This window comes from Calypte anna, chromosome 2 (genome assembly GCF_003957555.1).
Source record: "Calypte anna isolate BGI_N300 chromosome 2, bCalAnn1_v1.p, whole genome shotgun sequence".
NCBI lineage: Eukaryota > Metazoa > Chordata > Aves > Apodiformes > Trochilidae > Calypte > Calypte anna.
The window spans coordinates 130,956,179-130,973,689 of NC_044245.1; the positions used below are offsets into that span (position 1 = coordinate 130,956,179).

General features: G+C 37.1%; 1 protein-coding gene across 1 annotated transcript in view; it reads right to left on the reverse strand.

Annotated features, from left to right (window-relative positions):
- Window positions 1-6,916: 6,916 nt before the first annotated feature.
- The window catches only part of UBR5 (ubiquitin protein ligase E3 component n-recognin 5), a 78,870-nt gene continuing 68,275 nt past the window's right edge, over window positions 6,917-17,511 (reverse strand). The window contains 14 exon segments of the mRNA XM_030444117.1: window positions 6,917-8,107; window positions 9,209-9,294; window positions 9,890-10,034; window positions 11,359-11,472; window positions 11,712-11,867; window positions 13,303-13,387; window positions 13,780-13,955; window positions 14,277-14,337; window positions 14,599-14,729; window positions 15,009-15,153; window positions 15,700-15,811; window positions 16,387-16,630; window positions 16,901-16,999; window positions 17,116-17,236. Coding sequence (XP_030299977.1) covers window positions 7,895-8,107; window positions 9,209-9,294; window positions 9,890-10,034; window positions 11,359-11,472; window positions 11,712-11,867; window positions 13,303-13,387; window positions 13,780-13,955; window positions 14,277-14,337; window positions 14,599-14,729; window positions 15,009-15,153; window positions 15,700-15,811; window positions 16,387-16,630; window positions 16,901-16,999; window positions 17,116-17,236 — 1,888 coding nt within the window. The 3' untranslated portion in view covers window positions 6,917-7,894.

Genomic DNA, 17,511 nt, shown 5'->3' on the forward strand with positions numbered 1-17,511 from the left:
ACAGTTGAATGTAGTGAAATGAGGCAACCAGGTGTTCCAGCAGAGACTCACGAGCAATGCTCTAAGCCTATGGCTCTCAGAGTTGACTAGCCCAGATCGGTGCTGTTGCTCCAAGAGCAACTGACCTCTCTGCTGGCTAGCCCAGGACTGAGCTGAGCCTGTGTCTTAGGCCTCACCTTTTATTGGCCCCCTGGTCCTGCTCATGCGCAGTGGGGGCCCACCCTAATTAGGCACAGGTGGGCTTGACACAAGCTCACGCCCACTACCTGGCAATTAGTGGCACCTGGCTGCCTTATTTCACTACAGTTGAAGATAGTGGGAACTGACACTGGGATGCAAACTGAAGTTTCCAGTATGGGATACTGGTGGGCACTCTAAAAATGTGTAAGAGCAACCTATGTAAGAAAAGAAAGAAAAGAGAAGAAAAGAGAAGAAAAGAGAAGAAAAGAGAAGAAAAGAGAAGAAAAGAGAAGAAAAGAAAGAAAAGAGAAGAAAAGAGAAGAAAAGAGAAGAAAAGAAAAGAAAAGAAAAGAAAAGAAAAGAAAAGAAAAGAAAAGAAAAGAAAAGAAAAGAAAAGAAAAGAAAAGAAAGAAAAGAAAAGAAAAGAAAAGAAAAGAAAAGAAAAGAAAAGGAAAAAAAGCCTTCTTTTGATCCAACCTGAACAAATACATTCAGAACACCATCTAGTATTTAACAGACACCATTTGTAGAGCTGAGAGGTGCTTGCAGAGGCCTGAGTGCTAACACCATGTGTGAAAGTCCTATGGATGTTTGCTTCTGTCATTTCTTGGAAGCAGATCTCATCCAGAGCTGTGAAAACATCAGAAGTCAGTGGTTTCCTCTTCCTTCCTCATCCCAAAGCTGGCCAGACCCTTGGGCCCCTTCCCTGTAGACGTGGGTTATTTACCAAAACAATCAAATAATCCATAGAAAAAGATAAAAGCCTCACCCAGTGGGTACGGCCTTGTTTGTCATGCAGACCTGAAATCAAAGACACAAAGCTAAAAGCAAATACCACTGAAAGAGAACTAAAAGTTTATGAGCACCAAGACAGTCATGCAGCACACAAGCAGGACGGAGCTGCTCTACAGAGACCAAGAGAAATTCCCAGAGCCTAGAGCCTGGAACTCTGGTTTTCCTCAGTACCAATGACACTGCACCATCCCATGACCGCTCTCCGGTGCTCCTCAGTACAGACATTCCCAACCACCCTGCAGCCAGGGAAGGTACATAGTGCACACCTCAAGACTTTGAGGGATTCTGGTATCCTTTTCCAGAAAGATAACCTTTGGTTTTGTTAGTTTTCTGTCATTAAGAATTTCAGGTATATTTTTTAAAGGCAACTGACCACCATTGAGTGACTGGAACCTTCCCCTCTCCCTTTTCCCCAAGCATGGGATATGGAAGCTGGGCTCCTTTGGACCATATATGCCTCCTGCAGCATTTTGTCTTCTTAGAGGAGCACAAACCTCACAAGGGCAGGACAGGAAGAAAGTTCAATGGCATGATCTTTGCAGAACAGGTGACAGTGCTGGTCCTAAGGACAAAACCAGCTCCATCCAGTGTTCTGAGGAGCAGAAACACTTGCCTAAGATGCATGTTACTGAGCAGTGTACCAGAAACACACACAGTAAATGAGAAAGGATGGGTTTACACCATCTGCTGTTGCCTAACTGCTCTGAGTTAGCCTTTAAGTTTTATTACCTACAGATAACCCATACAAGTTGCTTAATATTTACATATTTATGTGGATATTTATAGCTCCACTTGTTGGCCTAGTGAATATCAGGGATTCCAGTTTTTTGCCCAGAGCAAATGATTAGAGGAACACTGATCGATGCAGATCATGGCCAAATGACGCATTAATTCTGACAAATTATATATATTGGTGTGGGTAAAGCAAAGTGTGAAGATGCCTTTAAAGGAAGATGCATGAATTTATGGGCTAAGAACAGCAAGCAGCAAAACTTGAGCATACTAAAGATATTAAACAACACTGTCCTGCCTACCAGTTGTCTTCACCCCCTAACCTGACTATCCTGGCCGCTGTTTCAAAATTACCCAAATAAGGGATTATCAAAGTTTTAAAATATTGAAAAGGTTTTAAAACTATCACAAATCAATATAGTTAGCAATATAAAGGAGTTCAAGCATTTAGTGATAACTTCCTAAAGTCACAGCTGCCCATGCTTTGCACAGCAAACACCTACTTACATGGTGCCTAAAGATAGTACTGCACAGGAAATGTACAAGGATTAACCAAACAGTTGTTGTCTATCCTTGTACCTACACAAAAATCCACCAACCTAGTTAGCTGTTTTATATAAATTAATTACATCATGTACATGACACTGAAATACAGAAATGCACCCGTGGAACTGCCAAATCATTTTCAAGCAGAATAAACACACATTTGAAATACAGCATTATGAACAACTTTGCAAGATTCAGATTACTCAGCTGTACATAGCTACTACATCTTATTTAGCATGAGCTCCCTGAGGGGTGGTAGAAGCTGTATTGATGCCTTAGCTCCTGCCTGGTGCTGTGGCAGCTGTCCTGCTCTGGTCCTCACAGCCCTTCCCTGCTCTTGCTCACAACAAACATACAACAAACTGCATGGTGGGGAGAGACCCTGATCTGCAGGACCACGTTCACTGTCACATTCTGAAAGCATGGCAGCACTTCCTTGAGGTGAGGAACACTGCACAGCAGGAACAGGAGCAGACCACAGCCAGATAGCACACCCAAATGGGCATTCCTGCAGGGTGGCCTATTAATTGCAATTAATGCAGGTGCAGCAGCAGCACACACCTTTAGTACACCCTTGGACAGACACAGACCTTATGGGCTTGCCAGCAGAGCTTTGCATTCGCAAAGCAGAGTAATTTTGACTCACAAAAAAAAGAACAAACAAATAAATAAACAAAAAAACAAAAAACAAAAAACAAAAAACAAAAAAACCCAACCCCAAACCTGTCAGTATGCTGCTTTGGAAGGATGCCAGCGTATGCATGAGAACAATATACATGTTCATGCTGTATTCAGTAGTTTTGAAAATAATAAAAGCAGTGAGAAAATGTAATCTATTCTAGCATCAATTCTAACTTTTTGGGCAATGTACCCTTCTGTGTCAAGGCAAAGAAAGTTCCCAATATGTCCCATACTTTTATCTACTAAGGTATCCAGATGCAGTCATCACAGCTTCGACTATAATCCCTTTTCTCCCTCCCCTCAGAAGGTAATACTTATTTTGGCAATACTTAGCTGCCTTTTAAACTGCTTTGTTAATTTTACTTGAAGAATGACGTTTCAGATAAATTGAAGATTTTCACTTAGAAATTCAAGTGAAACCTGCTTTTTCAGCTTATAACTGCATACCCAAAACAACTATTTTCTCATTGCAGAGAAACCTTCCTACAGGTTGTGGCAGCAACCTATTTTCCAATAGGTTTAATTGACTATAGTATTCAAACATTCACATTTGTGTTAGCTGCTGTTGTCACTGGACAAGGGATACTGAAAATTTCACCATTATGGAAAGAAAAACTGAAACACTTGGGAGCAACTGATTGTTGCTTGCTATACTAAAGGGTATGTTACTTGAATAGTAACTTGTGGTGATATCACAAACCCTTATAAAAAGGTTATAAAAGAAAAGAAAACCATGGGCAAGAGAAGGGAAGACAGACGCATTTACAGGCTTGCATTTCAAGCAAGACAAAGTTATCCTCTAAAATACTACTCCACAGAAAATCCTTAAAATACAATTAAAGTCTTTCTTTCTTCTCAGTTCAGCAAATTTGCTCAGTGCAAAGAGAGCTGCAGATTAAAATCAGAAAAGCAATTTCCAACAAAGAAAGGACCCATCAGAGCTCCTGCTGATGTGAGGAAGTCCTGCCAAGCAACTACACTGGGATGGAGGCCAGATTCCAGTTGTGAAGCCTGGTCATGTCCTCCCCCCAGACCATTCAGGAATTTCCAGCAGTTCAAGACAGACACTGAAGTTTCCACATGACCAGTTCATCTACGTTTCAATTGTGTGTGGACATTCAGATCTTGGGATAACCTAATAACAAACACTGAAGTCCAATTAATACAAACTTGCAGAATTTTCTATTCCGTTTTGACAGACCTGTTCTTAAAAAGCAAACTGAAGAGTTCAGAAAAAAAGGTCAAATCATACAGTTTTAAAAGAGAAAGGGAATCCAAGCTACTAAGCTAGGTAGCTGTAGTTTGTCCTAAAGAGAGGAAGCCAGAAAAATTTAAGTGTCAATGAAGCAAAGAGGACAGACACAAAAAAAAGCTCAGAATGACATTGACAGATTAACACACAAAGACATGAACCACAGGTTAGGACACCTACAAAAAAGGGTGTTAAAGAAGAGCTGAAACCTTTCTTCGAGGGGGTTACTACTACCTACTACACAATCTTTCAGGTAGTGGTAAGAGTGACATTCAGTGTGCTGAACGAGGGCTCCCTGCAAGAGCCACCAGCGGGGGACCGTTGGTGGTGTCTGGGGTGCTTCCCCCACTTGCACAGCAGCCACCAAGGAAAAGCTTCTCTTTGGATGCCCATGTGGAAGTAAACTTCTGAAAAGAGCAGGTCTGCACCCAATTGTGCAAGTTATACAAAGACAAACATAGGTTAAGAACTCAGGAAAATGTCTTTTCCTCTGTCTCCCTACATTACTGCTGCTGTACAAGGTTACTGATTTCAGTTCGCACATTTGCCAGTTTGCAGCTTTTTCTCTGCATATTATCTAATGACCCAATGACTAACTTCCAGGGAAAAAAAGTCATTCCCAAACTAAGCAGATGGGAAAGGCCACTTGATGAAGAGTCCATAAACTTTTAAACTTTAAAACTATCAAAGCTGGAGCAAGAAATTTACATTCTGTAGGTTAGCTAAGGAACAGAAACCAATGCTGAGGATTAGCCACGGAAGTTAGCACTGAGGTGTTAGTTTTCCCTACGTTTGGAATAGGAACTAGTCTAGTAGTTGGTTATAACATTTTATTAGTAACTACCTTTATCTCCTACTTCAGCAGTTATGAACAGCTAAAGATTTAGACTATTAAAAACTTAAACATTACAGATTTTTCCTTTAACTAGTTTCTCTACTACATCTTAAAAATGGACTAACAGAAGGGCTTAAGCCAAAGGGAGATGAGGTGTATGATTTTAATAAACATTTTTCTTATTAAAATCTTGATATAGTTTAAATATACCATACAGAGGAAAAAAGCTATTTATAAAGCTACATACACATTTCAAGTCAATGACGACAGCATAAATCATTCTAGATTCCCTCTCCACTTAGCAGAATGCCTTGTGTGTGTATATATGGTGAGCTACTGAGATATCTGCATAATTTTTGTCTAGCTATACATTACAGGACTTAAAAAATGTTTAAACTATATACAGAAATATATATACATATAACATATATTTATATGTTATACATACACATACACTTATATACATATACACACAATACATATATATATATATATACACACAGTACTTTACATTTATATATGGCCCTGCATCCAAGGGCCTTGGATACTTTTTAGTACATGAAGTCTCACAAAGCTTTGTGAGGGAGGGAGCTTTATTTTACAGACTGTAGATCTGATGCCTATTCTAAACAGTTTCTTTTGTTGCTTTCTACTAACTTTACACATTTGAGTTAAGAGGCATTTTTGGTAATGTAAATAATTACACCAGTTAGAAATCCAGGCATAAGGTATAAGTTGCTCTGTACCTTTGTAACTATCCCTTAGGATATGAGAACAGCTATACCAGTACACATTTTCTCTATACTAATACACCTATATCTCAACTTGTGTAGCTGTACTGCTTTGCATTTTTAATTGATACTAGAACAGTAAAATCTGATACAGTTTGGAGCTTAAGATACACTGGAAGTCACAACAGGAAATCCAGAATAGACTCCAGTCCTCAAACATTGTCTGTATGACAAGATCCTTTTATAGGACAATTGATTTGGGCAGTATTAGTACATGCAGAACTATTTCCACATTTGATTCCATATCTGCTTACTTGATTTATCCACAGTTTAACTACACAAGCCTGAAGCAGCCTTATTTAGAAAACAATTTTCAGCATCAATATGGCAACTGGTGACCACAAATTCTGATCTCAACTGTCCTCCAGTACCTCAAGCAACTAAGTAAATGATGAAAATAGGCTTTCTTGAAAACCACAGCTGTAACTTCTGGTCATCCTCAACAAAATGACACAAAGAAAAACCCTGTGGAGCTCTGGCTAAGATGAATTCCACTCAAATTTTGATGGAACAATAGTATAGCTCTTCCCAACAAAAGGAAGGAAACAAAAATCACTAATATGGACTCATGGGGTTGGAGAAGCAAGAAAGAGGGAGGACATCATCACCACAAAAGCCCTTAACCTTTAATACTTTATTCTGCTAAGCTTTCAGAACTTTGCTTTGACATAGAAAAAGCAGCTTCTTCCTTTATTCATCACTTCCTAACTCTCAAAAACCTTTCAAGCACTAGGGAAAACACATCCTAGGTTATGGTCAAAGACTGCCCTCCCCCCAGAACTACCACCTGCTTCAAAAGTGAACATAGCATAGAACCCACTACAATGCAGTCTGAAAATTTTATTCTAACCTAATTACCTTGATATTTTTCAGAACAAGCCACTTTCCCTTCACACCAATTCTGCGAAAAGAAGGGGTTGCCTGGCCTGTTTCATGCAGGATTCTCTGCTAACTGTAAAATGTGGGCTGAATGTCTTCTGCAGGTCAATTTTTCAGTTAAAAAATTCAGATTTTTAATGAACGACTGTGTTTAGTGTATGCTGTCAGCTAAAGTATAAATGGCTAAATAAATAAAAACTATTGTTTCTTCAGTATGACTTGGTATTTTGTCTGTAATTTCTTTATTAAAAAACTGTAACAAGATACTTAAAAAAAGGCTAGATACAAAAGAAGTTAAGCTGCTCACGAACATTAAAGTTTTCCAAAATGTATCTTCAATAATCATGATCTTATAAACATTTTACAGTTACCAGAAAGTGCCCAGGCTGAGTTTACATAGTTAGATAACGTAGTACAAGTGTTGGGTTAGAACTGGTAGTGGAACAATCTCCTGACTGTCTGTTCACTGAAACAGGGATACAAAAATGTTGATTGTGAACTATGAAATACTGTGCATTGGCCTCATCGTATGTACAAAAAAACCCCAAAAAACAAAAACAAAAACCCAAAACAAATAAAACAAACCACTAAAGGTACAGATTACATGCAAATAGTAGTGATGGTATCTGATGCACCAGTGTTCAATGCAATCAGAACAAAAATTGCAATGAAAGTGGTTTCATAAATGAGCGATCCCAACTCTGGGATCTGAGCTGTCAGGAACTTTTTACAAGTTCAATATACATGATACACAACTGCAGCCAACCACAAATTAAACACCATAAAAAAAGTTAAAATAAAACACAGAACATACTTAATTTTTTATTTTGAAATTCCCTACTCCCTCTATACAAGAACCTTTGCTGAAACACTTTCCACAAAGGCAGCAGTGAATTTTCAGAACATTTTACATATTTTCCCTCAGCAAAAAGATAAATCACAGTGTAAATTATATTGTTCTGCTGTCATCTTTGGCTGGGGTTAGGCAAAGGAGTTATTGACTGGCAAACTGTTGCACTCAGATATTGCCAGTGCTCCTTAGGCCTTTACATTACAAATTTAGTACAGGAATGTTTGCATTTAAATCTTTAAGGTACCACCAGGGGTATGACAGCATTAACTTTCATAAACTTTTATAGACAAATGGAAAAATCTACAAAACTTAGCTAGTAATATTACACAGCAATACACACTTTTTATACTCTACACAAAACCAAAATTCTTGGTCTTAATGGCGAGTAACAATTTCTGTTTCAAAATCTGCTTAGAGGAATAGAGTGGGACATAAAGGCGAGAAATGCAAGTGTTTGCTGTAGGAAGATGTTGGTCATCTGGTGGTCTTATTGTGATTGATGGCATAGGCTGGAATCCCTCCTCACTGGCAGGCAATGATGGACTTGATGTCCAAAAGTAAACCTGAAAAAAGAAGACATCATTTAAAATTTTGCTGTACTAGGCTAAAGTTCAGACCGCCTACTATACATTGGATAGGGATAGCTTGAAGAAGAGCTGTACAGTCAGAGCAAGTTTGATCAGACTGTGTTCTGTTCAATCCACCAACTAAACTCAGTGGTCATGCTGCATCCATTTGTAGTAGCTTCCTTTATTTCCCTTTTCTCAACTGCTCATTATATTACATACTTCTGTTAAAACTGATAAAAGCAGCATTCAAAATGATCCTGTATCAACAAATCCTCAATGAAATGTCCCCAAACCCATCTGGTAAAATGGTGATTGCCATCAACACAAAAATTCATCAGAAATTTCTCACAAACCAGCTAGTTATTCCAGAATATAGTACTTGTACAGACAAAAGGCAGCAACAGACAACATATGTTTGTCTCATGTGTGAAATACTGTCCTTCCCTACAAAAGGAAAACCACAGATACTCCTTAAAAAAAGTGCTCTAGATTTTCCACTTTTCAAAATTAGTCCTTGTTTGTTTTTAGTAAACTCTAAAGGAAAGACAGTATCTTACATATTAGGAAGTTAAAAGCAAATACTTTTAAGAGGTGTATAATTAATACACTTTACAGGCAAATTTTGCAAAATGAACCCCCAGAAGAGTACCTGGTCTTTTTCATCAGTGATTCCTATAAGGGTCTGAGAAGGGGATAGTACCATTACAGACATCTTACACAGAGGACACAGGTGTTGTTCTCAGGATACACAGAAGTCAGGAGAGTAGATGATCCAGATAGAGAATTCAACCTCAAAACCTTACTAGCCCACAACACAGTTGATTAACCACAGTTATTCAGCTGAACAACAACTGTGCTTCCACAAGAGACTCATGAACAGAGCTAAGGACACACAATGTTTACTGTCAGTTGCAAGAAGGTCTAGGATTCACACCTTGTTTCCAGAACTGAATGTTTAACCAAATCTTACTACCCTGCTCTGATACTCTAACTCCTCTCGCAGAAAGTCTCTGCAGGTAAACACAGTTAAAATAGTAATGGTGCCAAGGTTATTCAAGTTCTTCTGCACGTTTATACTGCCAATGGACAACTTACTAGGTCTTGTCGTTCTGTCATACTCATCTTCTCAACTATGGACCAAAACCAACGCTTGAACTGCAAAAGCTTCTCAGCATTTTCTCCTGTGTGAAATAAAAATGTATGTAATTCAGCTGGGACACTGTGCAATAAATGTTAAGAGATCTTTTCTACATGTATTGCAAGTTGGACCTTCAGCTACAGTGTCATTAATAAAGTCCTGATATTGGAGACACCACTAATTTTGTGATTAATACACACACTCCTGAATGTAAAGCCTAACTCTGACATACCTCTCTACAACTCCCATCTCCTTCCTCCAAAAACATCTAACAACAGCTACATACAGTTTTAAAATTATGTAAGAAATCTTACACTGGATCAATCACATTTATACTTCTAAAACTAGGTCCGAATCTTCAGAAATATATGCTAACAATAACACAATCCTTGTATTTAATATCAAATGACATCAGAGTTGGAACAATGTGCTTCTTCCCCTCCTGCCAAATGAAAGTGAGTATTTGCAAAGGTATATAAAAACTCTAATAATAACTTAAGACATCCAGCAACTTCTTAACCAATGTAAAATCTGAAGAGGTATTTTAAGTTTAATGGTGGTAACTTTACTCCAAACAGAATAAACAGTGCTAAGTTATTCCTACAACTCTATTTCTGAATAAGTAAGTTATTTCATACCTGACTCATCATTGAAAGAGGTAAAGCTGATTAACATTTGCACATTTACTTCACCACAGCCATTTACCAAAAGTCTAAAATCTTCTGCTGTCAAATCTTCTAATGAATTCTTTGGAAGTACATCCAGGAGCCCTTTCCTCATTGCCTTAAGTGAAAACCACAAGATTCACGTTATAACCATATCACTTTCAGACTGACTTTAAACACCTCACTGAAAAGTTCCAGGTTAAATCCCCCATTAACACAAAGTTCATTATTCCCCGAGCTGTTATTTTCTTTCAAAGCTTTAACATCCAAGATGCTGGTTTCCTGAAACAAAAACCTGTGCCAATCTGCTAACCCCTACTTATTGTTGCAAGTGAAAGAAGCAATGGTTTCAATGTTTTACCAGAGGCAGAAGCAAAAGCACTCAATGTTCAGGTTATTTTGCTAAATTATGATGAATTTGATGAGAAATAAGAAAAATGCATCTTGCATGCTACTTAGCTTCCTTAGACACTCACACTTTAAAAAATGTTATATGCACATTTTCTATAATCAATATCCTGAAGAAGATTGGAAAATCCATTTTAAAAAAAGAAGGATAGGCATAAATTTGTTTCAGTAAATCCAAAATTAACACAAATGGTACAGTTATCAACTCTCAAAATTAACAAGAGTCCAACTATGAATATAAGCCAACATGAGGACCAAGTAATATAATTCCAGGAACATATGCTTTCTGTGAGAATTTTTGACCTAAACTGCACAGAGCTAATCTAGCAGTCTGCAAGCATTATCTCAGAAGTGCAGCAGGAAACCACACTCAGCAGAAACGACCAAGTTTAGATATAGTATCGTATGACAGAAGGTGGCTTTAAATACTGGACTGTCATTAACTGTCTGCAGAAGTATATTATTCCATAAATTTTATTTTTAAAGGGTTTCAAGAATCTAATTATTTAAATATAGTTTTATAATCAATTATGAAGTTTCTTGCTGGGCGAGTAAGATAGGAACAAACTTGCATGTTTCGTAACTGATTTTTTCTTCTGAAACATCACCATCAAGTCAGAAGTTCTAAGTGATTAATATAGATTTTCAAATTTTATTTTAATCTTTGTTTATTTGGCTAAACAAATGGTGGCAGATTATTATAACAAAGTAGCTCCTAAATACAATGCACAAATTCCAAGAGGACACATTTGAGCTCAAGAAGTCAACATACATGTTTAAATAATAAGATCAAGTTTAAAAGATTTTATCTTTCATTCCATAAAAAAAGAGAAATTCCTCAAAGTACTCAGCCTTTGCTGTACTGCATAAACAGCATAAACAGCTACATGTACTGCATAAACAGCTATACAATTACATAAAACTTAGGAAATTAAATATTTTTAATCAAGCCGCCAAGAATTCAAAAGAAACCTTATTAGCAATACCATAATAAGGAATTATTTTTTTCTTTAAACACTCCAGCAAAGACTTACATGTAGAGGCTGTTCTGCTACTACCAACATTCGGTGTTCTGCATATTTCCGAACATACTCATATACATTCTGAGGAGTCACTGGTATATTTACACCATTGGAAATGAGTTCAACCTATGGCAAGGTAACAAAGATCATTCATTAAATAAAAAAAAATGAAATTAGGTTATTACTACAGCCACAGTACACTGAACAGTTTGCCTTAATATCCCTCTAAAACCAAGCAAAATTTACTACAACAGATCAACTTCAGATGTTCCCTATGAATGGCTATGCTAACCAGGCTATTGTAGGCTCTACATGCATAAGTTGTCAAATTCTGAGCCTATAAACACAGGTTTAGCTGTGCTTACCTGCCCTCCACCCTCCTCCTTACAGAGGTCTATTGCAAAGGCTAAGTCCATTGCTGCAAACACTGCATCAGCGTCTGTGCTCTGGGAGGCGAGGATAAGTTGCCGAAGGCTTTCATACATAACAGGATCAAAAAAAGCAAAGTCATGCCAGTTCACCTATAAAAAGAAAAAAAAGAAAAAAAAAAGCTGAGATATTTGAAACATACCAGTTGTTTTAAGAATATATTCAAAATCATGTGATCTGTGCCTAATCCATGCACAAAGCACACATCAGTGCATGACCCACATAACAAAGCAAGCAAGCACTTGGCAATAATGGCAATCAAACTCCCACTTTAAGTCTGCACTTGAAGATAGATTAGAATACTCAACTGAAAGGCATCAGTGGAGTGTAAAGACAGCCGTGTAAAAGCCTGTCCTGCTGTTAAGGGCATAAAGGCTATAAAAATTCATGGGGTCTTTTTAAACAAATTTTTCTACCTATCATCTAGATGAACAGATCTGATGAAGGTTGACTGAGGTTGGAAACAATTTGCATCAGTGCTCCAAAATGCTCAAAGTTACCCTCCACTTGTATATTAAACACATACATGTTGCTGTTATATATATGTATTTAAATGACTGAATACCCACTACCTGCATACCAGTTTCCAACAACTTAAATACCAATGTCTACTTTTTGCTGGTTTTTATAGTTCCTTTCTTCTTTGTTCCTTACCAGCCTGAAGAGAGTCATCTACTAATTAAACTAACCTAAACCTACACTAAAATGTCCTTTACAGAACATTTAGCTGTAAGGGATACATATTCAAGAAGGAAAAAACCCACAAGAAAACAATTAGAAGGGAATCTCTTTTAGAAGATATCAGAGGATATTTGGAGGCATATCATTCTGTCATTAATCCTTTTTCATTAAAGATCATAAGTGTTTTTCAAACTGGAACAGGTTGCTGAGGGAAGTGGCTGAATTACCATCCCTGGAGGTGTTTAAAAGATGCATAGATGTGGTGCTTAGGGACATGATTCAGCATTTAATTCAACTTAAACCTAAGTTCAGACAGAACTTATAATTATGCTATTGACTAATGCATGACATGTGCAGTACATAGTTGGTGTTTTTTGGGGGTGGGGAAGCATTTTTGCCAAAAGCTTAGGCAACTACTGCATCAGGCTTTACTCTGAATGAAATTATACCTACACCTGAGACAAAATTTTAAATACAATTCAATTCAGTGAATTCTCTCAAATATTGTTAAGCTGAGATGCTACTGCCTAGTACTGTCCAACACGACCTCGTCAAGTCTTCAGTCTCACAAAGAGAATAAGGGGAGACAGTAAGCTGTTGCTAAAGAAAATCAAAAGTTAACCTATTACAAAATCATTCCATCTTAAACCAATACCTGAATTCTAGTACATCTACTCAGTTTAAAATCTAGGAAATGAAGAAAAAAATCCATTAAATTTAAAAGCATCCTTACAGTTCCAGTATCACTCTGCTAGTCAATATATGCACCATAGGGGAAAAAAAGCAGTTTTTAAAGATGAGCTTTTGTGTAATTAAAGGAAATGCAAATTTCTATGTTCAACTTACCTTTCTGCCAAGAAGAACTTTGATTACGTGTCTATTTAATGTAATGGGACACAGTTCATTCTGCAACAAGCACAGTCCTAGGATTCTGAAAATAAATGTTTGGAGTTTACTTTGGTACAGTAGAAAATTACATTGGAGATCTTTCAGTGAACTCCTATTAAAACAGTCAAAACATTCTAAGAATCAAGATGCAAACAGCCTTCCAGCCCTATCAATCCCCAGAAGGAAAGCAAGGGCATGTATAATTTAAAAAGATTTCTTGCAGTATAAAACTTCTAGACTGTAAAACAAACAAACAAATGATGGGAAAAGTAAACTTAACTTGACATTTGCTAATCCTCACTCTGTAGCTCCAGGTGAGAAATACAGAGCATAAATGTAATACAATTTTTGCAGGCTGGAGCACTGTACTCTTCCTGGGACTTTGTATGTTTATCTCTAACTTTTTTTCCGATTAGAAAGTGAACAGTAGCATACCTGCCAATGTTTCTGAAACAATTCAGCCTTGCTTCTGTGTTTTTACCAGGTCTTGGTGTATAAAAACCTCGTTTTCCAGGTTGGTAGAAAAGTGGTGCATTATCATCCCCATCATCTGTATCATCTAATTCCATGTCTACTACACTGCGGCTGGAACCATGTCGCTTTCTGTTTTCCTGGTTTGAAAGTCAGAATAGCAATTAACAAACTTCTAGTTACTGGCATACATCAAGAAACCCTTTGCTACGAGATCCAAAGATTCCAGTTTCATTGGTTGAGAAGGTCCATGATACTTCCTTATGATAACATTTAATATTTTAAAGTAATTACTGCTTAATCCTTTTTTTAAAAAAGGACAAGCAGACAGAAAGATAATTCCACAAGACAATTAAACAGAACTTTGTCTTGCATGATAAAGGAAAGCTCTGGTTACTTGACTTTTTAAAATTGCTACAACTGGATCTTAAGTAAATTTTGTTTGGGGAACAGTTCATTACCTGCACTTTATCTGAAGAGTCCAGCAATCCAAGATCCAATATACTGTCAGCACCATTCTCCCTTGACAGGGTTAAAAAAAAAAAAAAAGAAGAAAAAAAAAGGAAGAAAAAAAGAGGTAGATTTAATTTCACAATAATGAGCTGTCATATTCTAAAACCAGACATTAGATTAAATCAAAGTCAACAAGTCACAGCCCAAAGAAAACTACCTGTAACAAAAGCAAGGACAAAGTTGCATGTATCAGACTTAGATGTAGCACAGTGTTAATATTTTGACCACAAAATCAGTTTTAATTTCTTATCTAAATCCTCAATACTTTACCTGCCATGTGCAATAATGAGTTCCATTGCTTCATCAACTCTTGCTCTAAGAGAATCTTCACTAGCTAGTAACAGCAGCAGCTGAGCAGGCGACAATTCCAACAACATTCCTGTGATTTTACTTGCAAATGCCTGCGGATAAGGAATGAAATGTCTTAACTATTCTCCAGTTCTCTCATTTTCAATATGCTTTTATGAAGGCTCTATTGTTATAAATATAGAATGAACTTCAAGATACCTCCTAAGCTAAATGCCAAATTACAGAAAAAAATCAATGACAATGAATACAAAAACAGCCCTACATGTTCAAATATTTCAGTTATGTAAAACAATAATGAACAAGGAAGTTATATTATAAATTAAAATACGGCAAAATGTGTCATTAAGGGCATTAGATAGGTTAAGTCTTACTGGTTGCATTGCTTGCACTCGAGGGTAGAGCCTTTCTCCAAGGGCTTGTCTGTGTGCTGGAAGAGGGTCAGGGTCATCACTGGGATTTCCTTCTGATGCTGGTCTAAAAGGCCGTGTGTCAATGGAAAGTTGTCTTCTAAAGTCCCTTAAGAAAATCAGAGTAGTTAGTACTCATTTCAGAGGAAATACACAAAAATCCTGTGAAATGCTATCATTTGCACACTGATTCAAAACAGTCTAAGTTGTTATGCTGGAATAGAAGTGTTACATACACTGATCCAGAATGATCCAGAGAGAATCAAAGTGAACCAGAGGTTTTTTTTATATTTACAAAATACCAGAGGAACTTCTGGTATTTTGGATACAACATTCAGAGATGCCATGAACAGCAATGCATTTCTCAAACACTTTACAATTTTTATTTTAGTATACAAGTTTTTGCAACTGTTTTAGAAGGAGAAATTTATGGCATATGATTAGAGACATAATTTGTCAGTGCTGAAGTAAGCATAATTATTCCTTAAACAATTAAAGTATTTATGAGATTTAAAGAAATCACCCTGTTAATTGATCCTGAAAGTGAAAGAGACAGCTTTAATTTGAGACAGTGTAAGTATTTTGCCTGGAGATAACCAAGGCAATTATTCTATTTACCAAAGTATCTCCAGCACATGAAAAGTGTGTCACTTACCTATCCCTGTCTCTCCGAGAACCAGCTCGTAAACCGCTACTTCTCCGCATTTCTCTCTCTCGCTCCCTTTCCCGATCTCTCTCCCCTCTGTTTCTCAATCTTTGCATCAAACCTGAAGGGAGGAAAAAACCTTGGAAGCTTAATCTTCTTTACATTTCTCTTCCCTACCTAAATTTCAGTGTAAGTGGGACACAGTTTGGAAGATTGATTGAAAGCCATCAATGAGATTACACCACTTCACTTGTAGTGATCTGAATTCAGCCAGATTTAAGAACTCAAAAGTGTTTGTTCCAACTTAGAAATGCCAAAATACTTCCAGAGTTTACATATAAAAGTTATTTTTATTTACCTTAAAAATTAATTTGTGACAAACCAGATGGAACAGACATACTAAAGTGTATAAGCTCTTAGTTGCTAATTCACAATTATTACCTACTGGAAAGAAAGGTGCTCAAAAAAAGCTGAGAAATTTAAAGACAACTCGTGGTTCAAGAAAAACAAGAGCTTCCTGTTTCTGAACCCAGAAAAAAAGCCATTTCCTTGCCTCAGAGAAGTAGCATGCACAATTTTCATCATTCCCCTCCTGAGCTAACAAGTGAAATCTCTGAAACAGTGCCAAGCATTTCAACATGAAAAGCCATCCAAGGCTTTTATGTTATCTGCAGATAACTCCTGTGCATCACTTACTTGTATGGGTACCCTTGTTGGCATTCTGAATACAATCTAGATTTGGAAGTTTCTCATTTGACAGAAAAGCCTGTGCAATGGCAGTATAAAAGCTTCGTGCCACACCACTGCCTTCTCCTGGCTCATCCTTAAAGGTAACTTTTACTCTGTGTACAGCCATGGGGGTGGTAGCACACCTGCGACCAAAATGATTGTTGAGCTGCCTCATAGTCTGCTGAATTAGAAGATCTCTGTCTCGATCAACCTAGAAAAAACACAGAAAGTTCTCAGTCATTACACTGAGAAAATTACAGCTTCATGAGAAATTTCTGGACACTTTTGCCCACATTCAGAAAATACCAATTATTATGAGTGTGAAAAACGACAGAGTAATAGCAGCAAAGGTCACACAGTAAAGTTTAAGGCATCTGCATGCAGACCCTGAAATACAGCTTCTCCTATGAAGTTGCTGCAATGTGTAATTCAACTTTTAACAAAAAATGAATACAGGAGAATATAAACTAACATTTTTTACCTCCAATATTAAATCCCTGGATTGCTGGTTTCTAAGTTTTTCCATCTCCCTGCGGAATTTTGATTCTTTTACTTCAAAGCCACCTAATTCAGTCAAGATCTTAAAAGAAAATTAAAAAGGCAAAAAATTAAAAAAAAAATCCAAAATTAGAATAATGAAGGAGGTTCACAATTTAAATGTAAGATGACTTGTCCTTAACACCAGGAAATACATACCGATCCAGGCTCTGCTCCAACATCTTCCATGAATACTCTACCAAACAACTCTAAAGAAAGGCGCCAACGTCCCAGCAACATATCATGAGATATGACCATGCCCATGAAGCTACATTGTGGCCTGGCAGAAAATGGGAAAAAATGACAGATAAAACCAAGTTAAATTTCAGACCTGTTTTGTGTACTTCTACCTTCAAATGAGTTTATTTTTGATAAAGGATAAATTAATACAGTAAGTCTGAAGACAAAGCACATGAAGCTGAGTAGTTTCAGCTGCAACACAAGCCTTGCTTCCAAAGAGAAATTACATTCCAAGCATGTAACTTCACTGTTAATGGAATTCACTATTCTTGGTCGCCCTTCAATAAAGACCTTAAATTTTTTAAAAAAACTTGT